The sequence below is a fragment of the Hippichthys cyanospilos genome, chromosome 7 (genome assembly GCF_059441005.1).
Source record: "Hippichthys cyanospilos isolate Australia breed blue-spotted pipefish chromosome 7, RoL_Hcya_1.0, whole genome shotgun sequence".
NCBI classification, from domain to species: domain Eukaryota; kingdom Metazoa; phylum Chordata; class Actinopteri; order Syngnathiformes; family Syngnathidae; genus Hippichthys; species Hippichthys cyanospilos.
Window position 1 is genome coordinate 12,808,551 of NC_142375.1, and position 17,466 is coordinate 12,826,016.

General features: G+C 42.3%; 1 protein-coding gene across 3 annotated transcripts; it reads left to right on the forward strand.

The window, feature by feature from the left end:
* The first annotated feature begins 1,160 nt into the window (after nucleotides 1-1,160).
* On the forward strand, nucleotides 1,161-17,352 carry lcorl (ligand dependent nuclear receptor corepressor-like). Of its 3 annotated transcripts, XM_088420278.1 has the most exons (8): nucleotides 1,161-1,390; nucleotides 2,695-2,760; nucleotides 3,461-3,549; nucleotides 3,638-3,764; nucleotides 3,937-4,161; nucleotides 4,244-4,325; nucleotides 10,649-15,609; nucleotides 15,693-17,352. In XM_088420278.1, the coding sequence occupies exons 1-8, from the start codon at nucleotides 1,297-1,299 to the stop codon at nucleotides 15,698-15,700; spliced, it is 5,652 nt and encodes a 1,883-aa protein (XP_088276404.1). In that variant the 5' UTR covers nucleotides 1,161-1,296; the 3' UTR covers nucleotides 15,701-17,352. The 3 variants fall into 3 exon arrangements, with proteins under 3 accessions (XP_088276404.1, XP_088276403.1, XP_088276405.1); XM_088420277.1 differs by having other exon boundaries at nucleotides 10,649-17,352; XM_088420279.1 differs by lacking the exons at nucleotides 10,649-15,609; nucleotides 15,693-17,352 and adding an exon at nucleotides 5,583-9,204.
* The last annotated feature ends 114 nt before the right edge of the window (nucleotides 17,353-17,466 follow it).

A 17,466-nucleotide genomic window follows, 5' to 3' on the forward strand; every position in this document is an offset into this window, starting at 1 on the left:
ATTAACGCTATTGTTCCTTTATTTTGACGATTATAATATATATGTATTACTCCTTGTGAGGCTCTAGATGATGGATGGATGGATGGATGGACGGATGGATGGATGGATGGATGGATGGATGGATGGATGGACCATTCCAACCATTCCAACTTCAGCGTGTCCGAAAATTCACACTTCCCAAGCTATATTTTTTTTTAATCCTACCTTCAACTGTTTCCCTTTCCCACTATTCACCCCAAAAATGGTAATACTGAATGAAAAATTCAAAACTGTGTTCTGGATTGTAATTCAAAATGTTTAACTCTATCCAACTTGCGTTTAAACATTTACATAAATTCCATATTTTTGAGCAGCATAGTTTTTACTAACACAATTCTACAGTCATCTGAGGGTATGGGACTGGGTTAAGCGTATGAGGTTAGTTTATGGTTAATATTCTTATTAAAAATGTTTGACATTTTATTCTGTACTGCACTCCTTGCAAAGTTGTACAACCACAAATTTTGATAGGAGCACTGTCCTTCCTCCGGATGTGTGTATTCCATTGTATTTAATGGTTTATTTATTATGTGTTTTTACAAAATATGCATTTTCTTTTTTAACAAATGGGAAAAAGATCATAGAAAATGTCTATTCGCTTCTAATCGAAAAATGCTATATCGTGACATAGGTGACCCAAAATGTATTTTAATTGTATGTCTTTAACTAACTAATAATTGAGACCAGACCAGTGTGCAGAGCAATATTCTAAATATAATTAACACAAACTGTTTTTAAGATATATAGCATAATTGTACTTCTTGCGTGTGTAATACACATACCATGCATGTTTTTGGAGTGTGGGAGAAAGCCTAAGTGCCCTGAGAAAACCCACGTGGGCACGGGGAGAACGTGCAAACTCCACACAGGAAGGCCGGACCAAGCTGGAATTGAACTCGGAACTGAATTGTGAAGCGGGCGTGCGACGTCACGTTTCCTGCTTGAGGAACTAAAGTTGTAACCCAAAGTTTCCGGCGTTCAAAAACTCTTTTAAAAAAATCACACTCGGGACAGCCATAACCCGACGAAAACAAGTTCAATGGGCCGACTCTTGGACCAAATGGCTTGTGTTTGTCTCCCGCCAGCGGCAATGTGTAAGAATGCATGTGAGAGGAGCTAAAGCAAGCCAGCTACCTCGCTCACGTAGCTTGCCTTTTCGGTCCCGGAGGCTCCGTCCACTTGCTTTTACATAGTCGACGACGTAAAGACGGAGAGAGAGTCAGAGTCGGAGAGGGGGGAAGGAGGACAGGACGCAGAATGGCGGCTGTGCCGTGCTCCAAGTGCACGGCAGAAAGAAAGGGCTTTCGGCGGGAACTTGACTCTTGGCGATACAAGCTGATCCACTGCGTCGGTATGATCCGAGTGCTGTTTGTTTATTTCTGAAAAATAAATGCAGCGCACGGAGCGCGAGTCTGACATGAGGAGGTTTGCTCCACCCGGCTATGTTACTTGCTAGCTAGTAACTAGCGGGCTAAGCTAGCAAGCTAGCGCCAACTACATAGGTGGGCAGCCTAAACTGAAAGGCTAGGATATGTACCAACTGGCTAGTTGACACATTCTCTCGGGAGCCCGCCTCGGCGACGTCCGTAACACGAATCGCTTTCGGCCCGGTAGAGTATTTGAGAGTAACACGCACGCGGCATAAATATGTGTCGTCAAATATGCAATTAGCTGTGTGCAATTGGCACTTGGAGTTGAATGGGGTATTGTGCACATGAGAGTCGCAAACACCCTGCTAACATTCGGCAGATTGCTGGAGGGGGTTGTGGTTGAAATGAACAGCAAAGACTCGAAAATAAAAACTTTTTTTTTTTTTTAAGTTGTTGGAGTGAGGAAAAAAGGGAAACTGGCAACGTTGCACAACATGTCCATGGCCCGTTAAGAATTTTCGTACTTGTTAAATGTTTAGGAAGCAATAAATTACATTTGAAAGATGATTGTTTATCGAATGGGACAATAATGTTATTGATGAAGAAAACGTTGCTACATTGTTTATATGTAACTAGATTGACCAGACATCGGGACAGTCTTGGTTTTAGTTTTGTATCTCAGCCCCGATGGGTAATGTTTTGGCCAACTTTTACGCAGGTACCGTATTTATTTATTTATTTATTTTTCTTTCTTTCTTTCTTTAAGTCCAGTCAGCAAACCAATTGTTTGGGCCGTGTGTATGTCGATGACACATTTGTCCTTGCAATTCAAATGTTGAAATAAACATGTATTGAAAATGACTTATTAATTCAACATTCAGTGAGGATTATTTCATACATACTTCGTTCCTACTTCCATGTCTAAGAATCATTGGAAATGTATTAAGACGATAGGCAAGATGAACATTTCAGGTTGCACAATTTCAGGTTTACAACATTCATCCATCCATTTTCTAGAGTTGCTTATCCCTACTAGGGTGGCAGGCTTGCTGGTGCCTATCCCAGCTGTCTTCAAGTAGTGGGGAGAGGGCACCCTGAACTGGTTTCCAGCCAAATGCAGGGCTCACAAGGATGAAAAAACAACCATTAATGCACCCAATCACAGCCAAAAATTAGCAGTAAAGTTGTACTATGTTGAAGTTGGACAGAGTCAAACTTATTAGAAAATAGTTATTAGAAAATAGAGTATACCCTAATTTTTTTATGTATTTTTTTTTTCTTGCAGGGTTCGAAAGTATCCTGGAAGGAATATATGGTTCTATGCTGGCAAGAGACCTTAATTTATTTGACGGTGAGTTTTCTTGTTTGACTTGAGTATGTCTTCTTTCATCAGCTAACCAATCTATTTCTGTCAATATTGTGTACAGGTTTGGTGGATTTACTTTTATTTGCAGTACATTAAGGAAAATATATATTTATGGAGCTAACCATACAAATAGGTTACTCCCAACAACCATAGCACATTATTGTCTTGGGAGGTCATTCATTCGGCATTCCCCTTGAAATGATCCAACTCTGGTGATGCATAAAAGAGAGACATTCACTAGGAATTACCTTTAAGGGCCATCCCTTAAAGGTAAGGTAGTTGACGTGTTCCTGGGTTCAGACGGTATTTTAGCTTATAGGTTTGAAAGAGAGGAGCTTTTTGCTTTTCTTGCGTAAACATCAATCTCATTATTTCTCCTTATTTAGTATTTCTCATTTGGTGGCATTATTTGCAGCATCTCCACACAAATTTTCTTAATTGGATAGTGAATTATTTACTACTTACTACAAATGGTACATCTTTTATCATCTATGTCAGCGATGTATGTAATTAATTTCCTTGATTTTCTTTGTTAAATTGAGCAGAGTTTATCATTTCAGTATGTGTGATTCTTGTGGCATTCTTGTTTGGTAGTATGTCAAGCAATGAATGTCACATGAAATGAGAAGTGCTGAATAGTTGTTTTCTTTCTGTAATTTATTATTTTTATTGCTGTCTATTTCAGACTGTGAACCCGAGGAGGTGGTTGACTGGTCTCCAGAACCGAACAACTCTCACTGCTCATTCTGCCACCTTCCACTGGACAAGCTAAGTGTAAGAATCAGATTTAACTCTTGTTCATAGCTTAATATCCAACTAGTATGCACTCATAAGACATATTTTGTCTATTTTGTTAAAACAGGATCTAGCACCTGCAACCACATCACCCCTCTCCTCCCCTTCTGATTTCTCTCCATGTCAAGCTCCAACCATCTCAGAGAGCAGCCAGACAGCTCACAAGTTCCTTCAAGCTGTGTTCCATAAGAAAGGTGACCAGTCACAAATTTGGGCAAATCATACACAGGATATGTTCACGTTTATCATATTTTTCAACATAGGCTTATTGTAGTTTTGAATTCTGAATTGTAAGACTTTTGATATCTGAATTATCTTGAAATGGCGGAAGCATTGAATGCATTTTTTTCCAATTGCATTTGCCAGATGCGTCTCCGTACACGGATGCGAATATTCCTCAAATTGCTGAGGAGTTGATGAAGAAGATGATACACCAGTTTGCCATGGAGTATGCATCCAAGTGCCTACTCCACACCAGTTCAGTGGATGTTACAACAAGGACCTCCTCGCCTTTTTCTGAAACCCCAGATGCCCCCTTGGACCTAACCCTAAGCCGACCATTAGGAGAAACAGAAAGGGAATCTGATACAGGTTAGTGGCGATTTTTGTAGATTGAATTTCAAATGTTTGACTGGGTGGCATGTTTTAAATTTTGAATGGACTTTGACTTCAGATGGTGTGCTTGACCTTTCCAAAAAGAACGGCGCCAGTTCAACAACTTCATCAACGTTGAAATCTAACATCAAAGCCTCAGGGTAAGGAATTTATTATGGATCAGACAACTTATGTTCACTAAGTTGGTGATATTGAGTCGTGTGTTGAAAAACTAGGGGAAGCTGTGCAATACAGCCCAATTACTATGTACTTACAGTGCAGGCCAAGATGTTGGACACAACTTGTCATTCAATTTGATTTGAAAGTAATGACCACTCATTTTACTTACGTTAGTCGGTTAGCCGCTTCTTGCCGTAGTATGAATTTTATTAGTTGTCCATACTGTGCAATACAACTGATGGTCCCAACCTCATTGATTAAGCAAAATGTTCCACTAATTATTCCTGATAAAGGCACACGGTGAAGTGAAAACTATTTCTGGTGACTCCCTCCAGATATTCACCTAGAGAATGCCAATAGTGCGCAAAGGGGTCTTCAGACCAAATGGTGGCTTTTTTTTTTTTTTTTTGAAGAAACGACAATAAAAAACATGTTTTCAGTTATTTCACCTATTTGTGTTAAGTACATAGTTCCACGTGTTCATTCATATTAGTTGTGCCTTCAACGAGATTTTTACAATGTATATAGGCACGAAAATAACACATTGAATAAGAAGTTGTGTACAATCTTTTGGCCTGTACTCTATACGCACTGACTTAACATAATAAGGGTATTCTGTTTTCTACCATGAAACAATGCCAATTCATCAAATGAGCGAATGCCAATTTTCTCATATTCATTTTGGTTGAGCCGCTTAGAATGTTGATTTTTGAATGGGATGCATGATCTTTGTTGGCCGTACCATGTCTCATGAATTTTTTAGCAGACTGGATTTTGGTTAAGTGGGGTTGACTCTTCTATCTCTTGAGCGGTAACGTCACATAAGCACTGGCACCGTATTTTAACAAATGCCAAAAGGCCAGGACTGTACAATATCATATCGTGCGTTTATTTTATTTTTAAGCATTTACTCGAGCTAACGTACGTAAGACTGTCATTGAGGGATAACAAAAGTCCAGCGGCTGTTTGCGAGTAGCGCCAGCCATTCACAGACTGTCCCACCTGGACGTGAAGCGGCTTTATCACGGCACACAGTGTATGTGTGTAAGAGATGCAGGACAGTGCGCGCGCGGGTCCAGACAGAGGCTGGATCCAGGCATGCAAAAGCAGGCAGTGATGTTACCAACAAGGCATAAAGGAGTGGACCCCTCGCTCTGCACCCTGTCTCCCCAATGCCCAAATCACACCCAATCCATCACCTCCATCCTGACCCTGCTGTTTGGTCCTCCCATCCCTAGGAGGCAGCTCAGGCAGAAGGAGTACATTGAGAGGAGTGTGGAGCTGTCTGAGGGGCTGCTGTCCAAGGCCTTGAAGGACATACGCTCAGGAAGGCTGCACGAGCAGCGTGCTGCATTGCTATATGGAATTCCCCTTCACACCCTGAGGCGAGGCCTGGAAGACTGGTTCGAAGGAAGGTTGGGAGCGGCGTCACAAAGCCGCAGTGATTTCAGGGAGGAAATGACATCTTACAACATGATGTCATCGATGCTTGGCGGCGAAGCCCGTCTCGCTCTGCAGAAGGTGGCAGCGTGGGCTGAGCGGGCTGAAATCGGAGGAGACGCGGAAGAGAACGGAGAGCTCACCTTCCCGCCGTCCTCCCTTTCCATTTATCAGCCAAGTGGTTCGCAGAGGACCCTATCCCACTCTTTTCCCCAGCTCAGGGATGCTCTCCAGCCGCCTCCAAGCCCCACTCCCAGTCTGGAGAACCCCGCGCCCCTTCGTATCCCTCAGGTGCGTCCCCTGTCCAGGTTAGCCCCAACAGAGATTCACAGCACTACCGAAAACCGCCGTACCTCACCAACGGAAGGCGCTGCCAATTCATTGACGACTACTGCCAGACCTTCGTCGTTTTTCAAACTCAGATCGCCTTTCATGGCACACGGCTGCGCAGGAAGTGCCAACCAGTCACCTCTTGGCCCGGTGCAACGCAGTTCTTCGCTGGATGATTCCGAGGAAGGAGCGGACCGCCGTGACAAAGACAAGCCACCGAGAAAGAAACGCGGGCGGTACCGCCAGTATGACCACGAACTGATGGAAGAAGCCATCGCCATGGTGACGGCCGGCCGCATGAGCGTATCTAAGGCCCAGGGGGTTTACGGGGTACCGCACAGCACACTGGAATACAAAGTCAAAGAGCGCACTGGAATGCTGAAAAATCCACCCAAGAAGAAATCTGCCATCTTTTTTTCGCCCGGTTCTACTTTGTCTGGTTCTGGAACCGTTGCCGGTTCCACTCACTCAGGGACTCTTGCCTCATCTGCTGCTGCAAAGATGTTCTAGACAAACAACGACCTCCAGAACTCCGCAACTTGAAGTCGCCACCTCTTACAGGATTAATGTTTTCTTGGGATATCTTGTTAAAACACGACATATGCCTTTACAAATATACGGTTATATTATTCAGGTTGAACTGTGAGTCTGTTTTTGATAGTCTTACTTTCTGCTGTGTTTCTGGAATTTGGCCCTGAGCGTTAATTAAATCACCAAGGTGATGGGGCATTTTTCAAGAGGCAGTTATCCACGGGGGCGTTTTCAATACAACCCAAGGATTTTTATTCAGTGGAATTGAGGTTCATATCTTAAGACGGCCCTCAAAAGGACATTTGTGACGGAATAGAGATTGATTTTAGTTCTGGCATCAGTTTTCATTCTGAGTAACTTCGATGTTTTGTACCACTCGGAAATTTCGTACAATCACTTGAAATGCTAATCTCCGAGGTCTTGTTCGGTTATGGTACTCCGGTGCTGAACCGCCAATCGACAAAATACGGCCTGAGACTTCCCAGGATCAAATGACTGAAACACAGTGACAGTAAAAAGATGACTCCGGTATTCGTTAGCTGTTAGGAAAATAGGTTCTTCAGGTTTGACTTAATTCTTAAAATTCATTGTAAATGAAGCAATGATGATTGTCATTTGCAGCTTTCTATCCCTCTGGGTATCTGACCAAGGCCATTGAAGTGACTTAGAGCCATCATAACAATAAACTCGCATTGTAATTATTGTTATACACCTCTGCAAACAGGAAGATTGTATATTGTTAACTACTGTGATAACTATTTTAATGTGAGTTTCTGTTGAAGACCATATTGAAAAGAAGAAAAAAAAAGCCATGTGTTGTCCTTAGATTTGATTTCTCTCTATTTGTAGTGGGTATGCACTTGTGTAGCATGTTTTTAAATGTGCACTGACAAGCTTGGGTACTATGTTATTGTGTATGTATTGTGTGTTGTTAAAGATGTTTTATGAACTACGATATTTATTGATGTTGCTACTGTAGCCGCATTTCTGTACAACCTCATGCAGTACGTGACTGCTGCATCAAATGTCTTTTTATGGGACCATTTAATCCTTAAAAGCATGCAGTTTATTTCGACAAAGACTTACTGGGAGGTGGCACGCAAAGACAAAAATGATTTGATGTGTGTTGTGTATAAATCAATAGTGCTAACGGTTGATTGCGTTGATGGCCGCAGGCTTCTGCCTTAGGAATTGTTTCACTGAAATGGTTGTTGTCTTTTCTGGGCTTGTCTGTCCTTGAGATGGACTGATAACAACCATACCAAAGCAGCCGTTCAGTTCAGGGTTACCAACAAGAAGCTGTTTCTCTTTGTCTTTTTGCTGGAACGTCAGCCTGCACGCCTCTCCTTCTAACCTCATTGCCACATATACCTCTGAACTTACTTTAGCCTAAGCCCACTTTGACCTGCCTTGTTTTTATAACTTGGTTTACGACCACGTTCATCTTCTTCGCGTGCTTTAAATTTAAAGTTAAGCCTGATCAGATGATACTCTGATACTGATAACCTCCACTTGTGAATGTTGTAGATGTTTATTCAACGTCAGCGGCTGCAACCGCACAGCACCACAACAAGACGCCTCTTGAGTTTGCTTGCTACTTTAGGAACAGCTCTGTTTACAAACAGAGATTAATTGCAGTTTGTATTCATATTTTTTGCAGTATATTTTGAGATCACCAGCTTAATGATTTCCCTGTTGGTAAATATTCAAATCAGAACAGAATTCTGCCGTTTATGCATTAAATGTTATTCCACTATAAGTTATGCATATTGTGTCTGGAATCCTGTGTGGTGCATAATTTATTACGCTTTAAAGCGCAGTTTTACTAGTTTGCTTGTTGTTCTTGTTGATTTGTAATGGAGCACTTAAATGCAATATAAAATGTGTTTTGCTAAATTTGCATGAATACTTTTAAATGTTAATCCACTCTATTTAATTTCATTCCAAAAATGGCACCCATGAATGTTGTGATAGTGTTTATTGTGTGAATTAGTAGTAAATATATAGGAACAACAGAATGTAACAACTTTTGAAAGAAATAGGCCTCTTATGAATCCAGTATGCTCTGTCGTCATGGTTAAACTGTTTCCTTTTTGCGAAGGACTGGAGCTGCCGCCATGGCATTGCGTTCATCATTTTCTTATAGTTGCTGTCTTGATTTCACTGTACATTTTGACTGTAGTGTTGTTATTCATCTAAATCTGTGTATCCATGTAAGAATATTAAAAAAAAAAAAAACACTGATAATGTAACAATGGCATTATACCTCAAGCAGGCTTCTTAAAGTTGCTGTTATGAATTTAGACAAGTCCATCATGGATGAGGTCTGATTTTAACCTCAATTTAAGGCGTCACATTTCAAACATGCTGTTGTTTGTGTTGTTCATTATGATATCTCCTGATTTAACTGTTGACTTGAACATTAGTTGAATGATCCCTCAAGATTGTTGGTGATTCAAAAGAAAAGAGTTTTTGAGCGTTTCTACAATCATTCCTGCTTTAGCAGAATGTTAATTTGCCTTCTGCAACTCAATAAAACAGTTCTCAACAAAGCACAAACTTGTCATTTCTTAACTTTCAGTTTGGGAGCGGGTCTGGTCATTTAATGACATGTTTGTGGGCCATTTATACCTGGGTACATATAATTTTGTGCAATTAACCCGTGGGGGAAATTTTGACCCAATTTGGGCTTTGCAATGTTTTTGATGTGTGGTCAAAGGAAAAGCATACACGTGGAGAAAATATTGCATAACTTGGAAAAACATGACGACTTTGATTATGGCAGACTGACGTCCCTTCTAAGTGCTTGCAAACGGGAAGGCGAAAGGTTATTGAGAGATGATCACATTTTTAGAATTTTTGTACACAAAACCTACGGCGTAGGTTCACTCCCAAAAAATATTTTTATATGTATAGATATGTATGGATAGATGTAGATAGATGTTATATATGTGATATAAATACTGAATATGTATTTATATTTGATGATATGAGCCTTTCAAAGTCAGCCCAAGTTGGGTCGTAAAAAGACCAGGCTAGTGAAAAATTCCCAGACACCCAGGGGTTAATTGGTCTTTTTTTTTTTTTTTTAACAAAAACTTTTGTTTTGTTTTTGTGTTTTGCTTTCAATATCAGCAACTCCTAACCCTCTAAAAAAAGGAGAAAAAATTAGCAGATTTTTCTCTTGTAAAGTTAAACACAAAATTAGAAATAGGGTGATCATGGGCAGCAATATTTGGCATCATGAGGCATATCAGCATTGGCCTTTTTTTGCCAACGATAAATACATTTAAAACCTAACCAGCAAACTATTTGTTTTCATCTTCAGAGGATTTCTGATAAAAATGGAAACACTTTCCACCTTTTGTTTTTGTTTGAAAACATAGACGAGTGAAATTGTAATATTTTTATTGTTTTAAAATTCGATTTACTTGATTAAGTTGTCATTCACTGTACCTTTGCTGATGCTAATGACTAGAATGTTACAACAAATATGTTCGGGATTTAAAATTTATTTTAAATAATCAGTATGGAAAGCAGAAAGTTTATTCAATAAACATATGCTTGAAGACATCAATGTACTTAACAGTAGTTTTTTTTGTTTTTTTTAATGCCAACATGTTGCCTCTTGCAGAGAGTGAATATTGTCTCCAAATACGTATCATCTGCATCCTTGACTGCCTGTGATCTGTATCGATTCTAAAACGGTCAAATGTTCTGCCTGTATGTGTGTGTGTGTGTGTGTGTGTGTGTGTATATATATATATATATATAAGACCCCACAAGAGGTCATTGTGATATTTTAAATTTAAAATGCCAATTTATCAGTTATCAAGAGTTTTTTTTCTGCCAATTATCTGCATTTTCCTCCAAAAAGTCCATATTGGTCAGGCCCTAGGAGAAACATAATCTGACTTCTAAGGTACAAATATTTTTTTATTATACAGTTGACTCGCCCATGAGATCAGGCTACTAACTCATTCCTTTGTATTTTGCCCCCTAGCTGCCCATCTACTTCAGATGAAGAAGAATTGAGAGATTTAGAAGAGAGGAAGTGCCACCAGCAATCTGCACTGGGTGTTGTCCTTAGTTCTCTGTGCCCAGCACATCGTTCTTTACTTTACCGAATGCTTAAGTTGATGCACAAGGAAAATGTACTCACTCCTCCTTCACACAAGCCCATTGTTCCAGCGGAACCTCATTGCTGTCATTGTGGATTATATGCAGATAATGTCCATCATGAGTGTGAAGCCCTGAACAGCACGTCATCATACCTTTCATCTAAGTGTGGTCACCAAGGCTGTAGAAAAACGTCGTGCCGTTCCGGAAACTTATCTTTAAAAGGCTGTAAAAGTGTAGCACCTTTGGACCGAAACAACATCTGTATGCAACGCTGTAGGATGCATACTTGCACTCTGATTTGCCTAGAGAGGCCCCACTGTATTTTTAGCCGAGGTCTATCTGAAGATAACATCAGCAACTTAAGGTGTTCCTTTAGTCCTTGCTCTTCGGTCCACCGTAAACAACATCCCCACTCTTGTTTATGTGTCACAAACAACGCCTGTGTGACCCAGCATAAGAAAACACCGGGAGAACGTGAGATCCCTCCTGTCCTGGCGAGAGAGCGCAGCCCTTCCCCTCCACCCCTTTCTCCAATCCTCTTAGACACTGATAAATCTTGTGATGAAATGCCACCTTCCCTAGTTCACCATAAGCATGAAGAAGATGTCCACATGGTTAAAGATCACCCAGGAAGGCACCAGGAAATAACTGGAGATTCAGCAAAAACAGAGTCTGTGACTCCAATCAATAATCAAGATGAGAAGAACCCAAGTGGGACTTTACTTCAGGATGTCGTAAACCGTTTCAGTGAGAAACTTGATACCATTAGACCTTCAGAGAGGGACACAACTCAGCCCACATCACCCACTGATGTTAATGAACGGGATCAGCTACAACCCTCCTTAGCCAGCCAGAACTTGAACTTTCCTGCTGATTCCCTTCTGACTGAAATTATCACCACTGTGCTTCATACACGCAGCGCCAGTGACTATAACCTCAGTGAGCTGTTTAATCGTCACGATAACAAAGAGCCCAAGTCACCTAATACACGCTTGCGTCGGCGCCAGGAAGTGCTCGCCGCTTTGGCCACGCCCGTTGATGACGCTACCACTCGAAGGCAAAGCTTGCAAATTAAACGAGAGCTCGCAATGTTTGACGTGCCTTACAGTAGAAGAAAGTCATCACAAGCAAAGAGATCTCATTTAAAAGATGGTAATGATGCTGTAAATACATGTAGCATATTGTTGGACTTAAACGTGACACCAGAAGAGGAAAGCCGAGCCGAGTTAAATATGGACTGTCAAAGAGTTACGGGGGCGCCGCTGAAGAATATCACCCCTGAAAATAACAAAAGTGAAGTTAAAGAAGAAACAGACGCGGGAGAGGAAATGGATATATCCGTAGATGAAAAAGACCAAATCCAAACAATCTCCCACGACCTGCAAAACAAATCTTGGAACCATTGTTCTCAAGACGACAATGAGCAATCACAGGTGAGAATGAAGTGTGACGAGCCTTACCGAAAGGACGAGGTCAGTGCAATACAAGTATATGATGCAATGATTCTTTCGAATGTAGCATCAGATCAAAGTTGTGGCACTGCTGAGCGTGCTACCGGACCAGAAGATCAAAGCCATAGTACCAACTGTCATCTTATTCAGATATCCCCCTCCAGTGAGTCAAGGAGGTCACAGAGAAACATCATCCGTCCACAAAGGTTCTCCTCTTATGTCACAGAAACCAGAAAGATGTTCTTTGCGGCTTGTTTCTCAGAAGGTATTTTCAGCCAGAAAGCTAATAATAAAAAAATCACAGCCACCACCTCAGATGCCTTATCAAAAAATGTAGATGTTAAGGATGCTAAGCTTGAATCAAAACCTGAAACATCTGACCTTCCAGACACATTAGCATCGATCAGTGGGGAAGGACAGAATTCATCTTGGACAAAACCAAAGGAGCAACAAAGACTAGCAGTCAAAAGGGCTGTGTGCGCAGCCAAACCTTCAGAAGAAACACAACCAGAAAGAGTATCGGTCTCGAATACTGCATCAGGAAGGCTGCAAAACCAACATACTGGGGTTACTACCAGGTCAGCTAAGAATACTTGTACCTCTCCAGACCAGTACACAAGTCCAATTAAGTTAATGTTTGTCTCCCAAATAAAAGATGAAGCAGGTATTGTATATAGCCTGAAGTCTGCAAGGTCTAGCTCAAATGCACAAACAGAGGAACCCTTTGACCCATGCAAAGAATCCTCTTGGGCCGGGACACCTGAGAAGAGGGAAAGCCAGGTGACCGAATGTGCCATCACTCACGTCAGGCCTCATCGCAAATCCTCTGCCTCTCCATCTAAATGTCCAGGGCCCTCAACAAAGTCTTCTCCGTCACAGCGACTGAAGTCAGGTTCTTCACCAGCCAAGCAGCCGTTCTCAACAACTAACTCTGTTTCTCCTCCCCCAGATTTGGGTTCCTCACCTGTCAATTTGGTTTCCTCATCACCCGAATCAGCTTCTTTGCCACAAGAGTCAGCTTCTGCTTCATTTAAGTTGGGTTCTTCACCAGATAGTGCCCTCCCCACATCGCCCAAGTCAGCATCTGGAAAACGTACTTCTTCACCCAAGTCTTCCTCCCCCAAAACAGGGTCAAAGAGATCAGGTGAAGTTACTCCACCTAAGGATCCTTTTGGAACAGTGAGCCGATCCCTGGGCGACTCGGAATCATTCCATGAAATCAGTCCCCTGAAAAGACGCCCAGGCCGACCAAAGAAACTGGGTCCGCATCTGGAGCAGAAAGTGAAGAGACCAATTGGGCGTCCACGCAAAGAAAAACCTGAACTTAGACCAGCAGGGGCAATCACGGCAGACGTTCCCGCAGACACAGAGGAGAAAGTCAACAGAAACCTCAAAATAACTGTTGTCTTCGGCCGTTCGAGAAGAAACAAACGAGTGGTTTCCCAGAGCTTTGATAAGCTCCAAACAGCATTCCGGGATGCGTGTCAAACAATAGGTCTTAGAAACGACTCGAGTGGAACACAAAATTTGAAAATCGATAAAATGGATTCATCAGAATTTTCCGAGGGCTTACATCACGCCAACCATGTCAAAGGGGCTGCCCCATACCCTAGCAGTAAGATTAAATGCCAGAAAAGAGAGAAAGATTTACCCACAAGGAAACCAGGTAGACCAGCTAAAGTGAAAATCTCCGGAATCTCGGTCACTGTTACCACAGTGTCCCCAAAGCAAAGAAAAGTTCAAATTGAGAAGGATACCCACGACGCGCAAAAGAACAAGAGAGCCCTCTGGCCAGAATTTCAAAGTGCCAAAGAGCCCAAAGTAGTTACTTGTCCATCAGTTAGTCAAAACCTGCAACCGGAGGAGCAAAGAGAATCAGAGAGCAAAAATAGCAAGAACGTGCTCAATCAGCCTTTAGCTGTGCGTCATTCGAAAAGAGTGAGCAAGCCTTCAATGTATTTTTTGCATGCCGTTGCAACCTCCACGAGTCGATCATACAGTCACAGTAACGCTCTGTTACGCCGTTCCAAACAACTTCTGCTCCACAAGGCCTGCAATCACAGAAAGCAGCTAGAAAAACAGAATAGAGTAGAACAATCGACAGTAAAGCGGCACCGCTGTGAACAAGAGAGGAAGAAAATCGCTCAGGATCTCGCCCGAGTAGCTGGTGTGTCTTTAGACTCGATCTTTTCTCCAAATGCTAAACTTAGCTGGTGGTCGACATCGGCTAAACAACAGACCTTGAACCAAGAACTGGCCAGACGCATTCAGGTCATCTCAGAAACCTGGGTCCAAGACGTTGTGGAGAACCAAAGGGTAGACTTCCAATTCAAGGTAGACACCGGAGGAACCGGTTCATCCGCCATCAGTTCTAAAGATTCTTCAATGGTTCAAACTCTGTTCAACTGCCCCCCTATGAAACCCAGATCCTGCAGCATGCAGCAGATCGGTTCCTGGTTCATGGAGACCACAGAGACACAGTCGCTGGCTATCGTCAAAAGGACGAGCTCTCGCAATCGTTACGAAGTGATGCATTTCCCTCGCTCTGCCAACAAACAAAGTGTCGAGTGCCAAAGTCCGCAGGCAGAGCGACTTCGCAGACACCTCAAGAAGTTTGCCAAAACATTGCCAAAGAGCCCCGCCCAACATGGAAAGGCTCAAAAAAGACTGAAGAAAATGAAGAACGCTCAGTCCAATCATAGCATTAAGCGCCGACTCTTGACTAACAAGAATGTAAGCGGTATCTTCGGCCAAGGAACTAGGCGGCGGCAGCGCCTTAGCCAATACCAGGCCACACTCCTTCGGGCAAGGAGACGCTTCTTGACTCGAAAAGAAAGGAAGCGAGCAAAGAAAGAAAGAAACACACAAGTAACTGCAAGTGGGACAGATTTGGTCATTGGACCGGAAGCATTAACGTCGGTTGAAGACGGGTTTTCTGAAGGTTTGGAGAACAGTTCTAAAGACCGATCTGAGGAGACTGCGGGTACACCAAAAGAGCAGAACATCTGCGTAAAAGCCTGGAGTCCCGAGACCCTGAAGGAATGCCGGGTATTTTTGAGAAAACTCCACTGCCTGGACAACAAATCCGCAGAGGACTGGGACTCTTGTACCGTGACACTGGATAAGTCTGCTTCCGCATTTGAGTTTGAAGAAAAGAAGAGACGACTGGTGGATGTCGTTAAAGCTGTGAAAAGCCCGAATGGCGTGGCCGCGCCTACCAAACTGACAGATTCCACGTGTAAACACTTCCAGAAGCTGGATCAAATGCCTTTGGGGAGGCGGACGGACGAATGTCCTGGCCTCGTCTCTGCTGAACCACCACCTGCCAAAAAGCTGCGACAATCGCGGATGAGGGGCTTAAGTGGGCCGAGGTGGTGCGACTTTGTGCTCGGTAACTACCTTCCGTCCTCAACGCTTTGCGCAACGGACATTGGAGGACAGCTGAAATGATCTGGGATTGTGTTTCTTTGGCAGGAAGCTAGATGGCGCGCAAGACCTCCGTCCTTCGTGGGAAACTGACTGTGGCGTTTTTGCGGTGCCTTTTCGGACACTGAGCTGACCGTGTGGACTGACCGTTACACTGCGGCTCAGTCTTTCCCTCAGCATTTATGTAGCAGTCTAACTTAAGAAAAGCTTGATGTTGCACTATGTTTGTATGTCGAGAATTTTTAGAAAAGATCTTCTTTGATGAAATATGCCTTGTCTGAAGAGCTGTCAGAAAGACAAAGGTCGATTGCGTTAAGACAGCACCCCGGCCCAGAAATACCTCTTCGTCAAGATCGCCTCTCAACCCCTAAAACTCAGCAACGAATATGGGAGAGTTCAATCATTCTCAGCCACAAATGCGAGTTACTTCATTTTTGCATGAGCGCATCGTTTTTGTTAAGCATTTGACAAACATTGATTGCACATCTACAACTAAAGAACCGTAGCGGAGGAGCGCCAAAGCAATTATGTTTGGCCTTCATTCATTTACTAGTTTCTCCCTTGCCCTCAAAACACAATCAGTACGGTGATGAAGGAATTGGCAATATGCAGGGTTTTTTTTTCTCCCAATGAAGTGTTGTTGTGTCAAAGCATTTACTGTCACCAATAGGACATTGCCAGTGTTTCTTTTCACGCCATCCCTGTTGAGATTTGTATTTCCGCTCTTGGTTTTCCTCCCCTATATTTTGCACATTCTACGCTCCCCTACCATCACCTACTGTACAACTCGAGAATCCTATGCAGTGCAATACAAAGCCAGATGTTTTTTTTGAATCAATTTATAGTAATTATTTTATTACTGACAGATGGATGTACACAATTGCCTGGGACGTCACTTCAGTTGTATCCATATGACATGGTGCCTCGAAGTACAAGCTGCCTCGACCAGGGATGGGCTCTTTCTAGAATGACAAATTATTTTCACGGGATGGCAAAAGTGTTCTCTGAATGTTCTGAGCTGCTTTTAATGTTGAGTAGAATGCTGTCTTGAGCCGTGCCAGTCTTGTACCATTCATCTCATTAAAAGAAATGCTCTGGTGGAAATAACGTAAAGACTAAATCAAGTTTGCACTCCATTTTGAACGATTCGCTTAATTGTATATGGTAGTTCAGTATGCCCATCCCTGAATGATATGATAGGGTTAGATCCCAAAACTAAAGCGGAATATTTATAGATTTGTTTCCCCGTGTGAGCATTAAGTGTTTTGTTTGAATGTTGCAGTAATTTATAACCTGTTTAAATGCAGTTGAGAGATGCTAGTCTTTCATGGTCCTTTTAATTTTGCCTTCACTTTGCAGCATGAGACCACAGAGACTAGTGAGGTCCATTGTGCTATTCCTCCAAGGTGTTTGAATGATGTATTAACACTATTCTTGGAGTTTGTCCAAGTTAGTGAAATTCTTTTTCTAAATCGTTTTTTTTTTCCTTAGGAACTGCATCTTTGTTTTAAAATAGTATGTGCCTGACTACCCATGTATTTATGTCACTGTGGTTATATTTTAGGGTGACCCATTTTTGGAGGGAAATAACTCACCCCAAAAACCTGGTGCTAAACTTCTGTTGTACATTTACTTGTGGTTTTATACTGTTCTTTGGAGATGCAACTGAGACTGTTTGGAGGAATAAAGGTATCATTTCCCCCTTGAATTTCTAGTAAGTGGCATGATTACAAACATTACAATTATTTCCAGCAAAACTGGTCAACCTGGGATATTCCAGACCCATTTGCCATTGGTGGAAATCTGTTCAAACGTTGAAAAT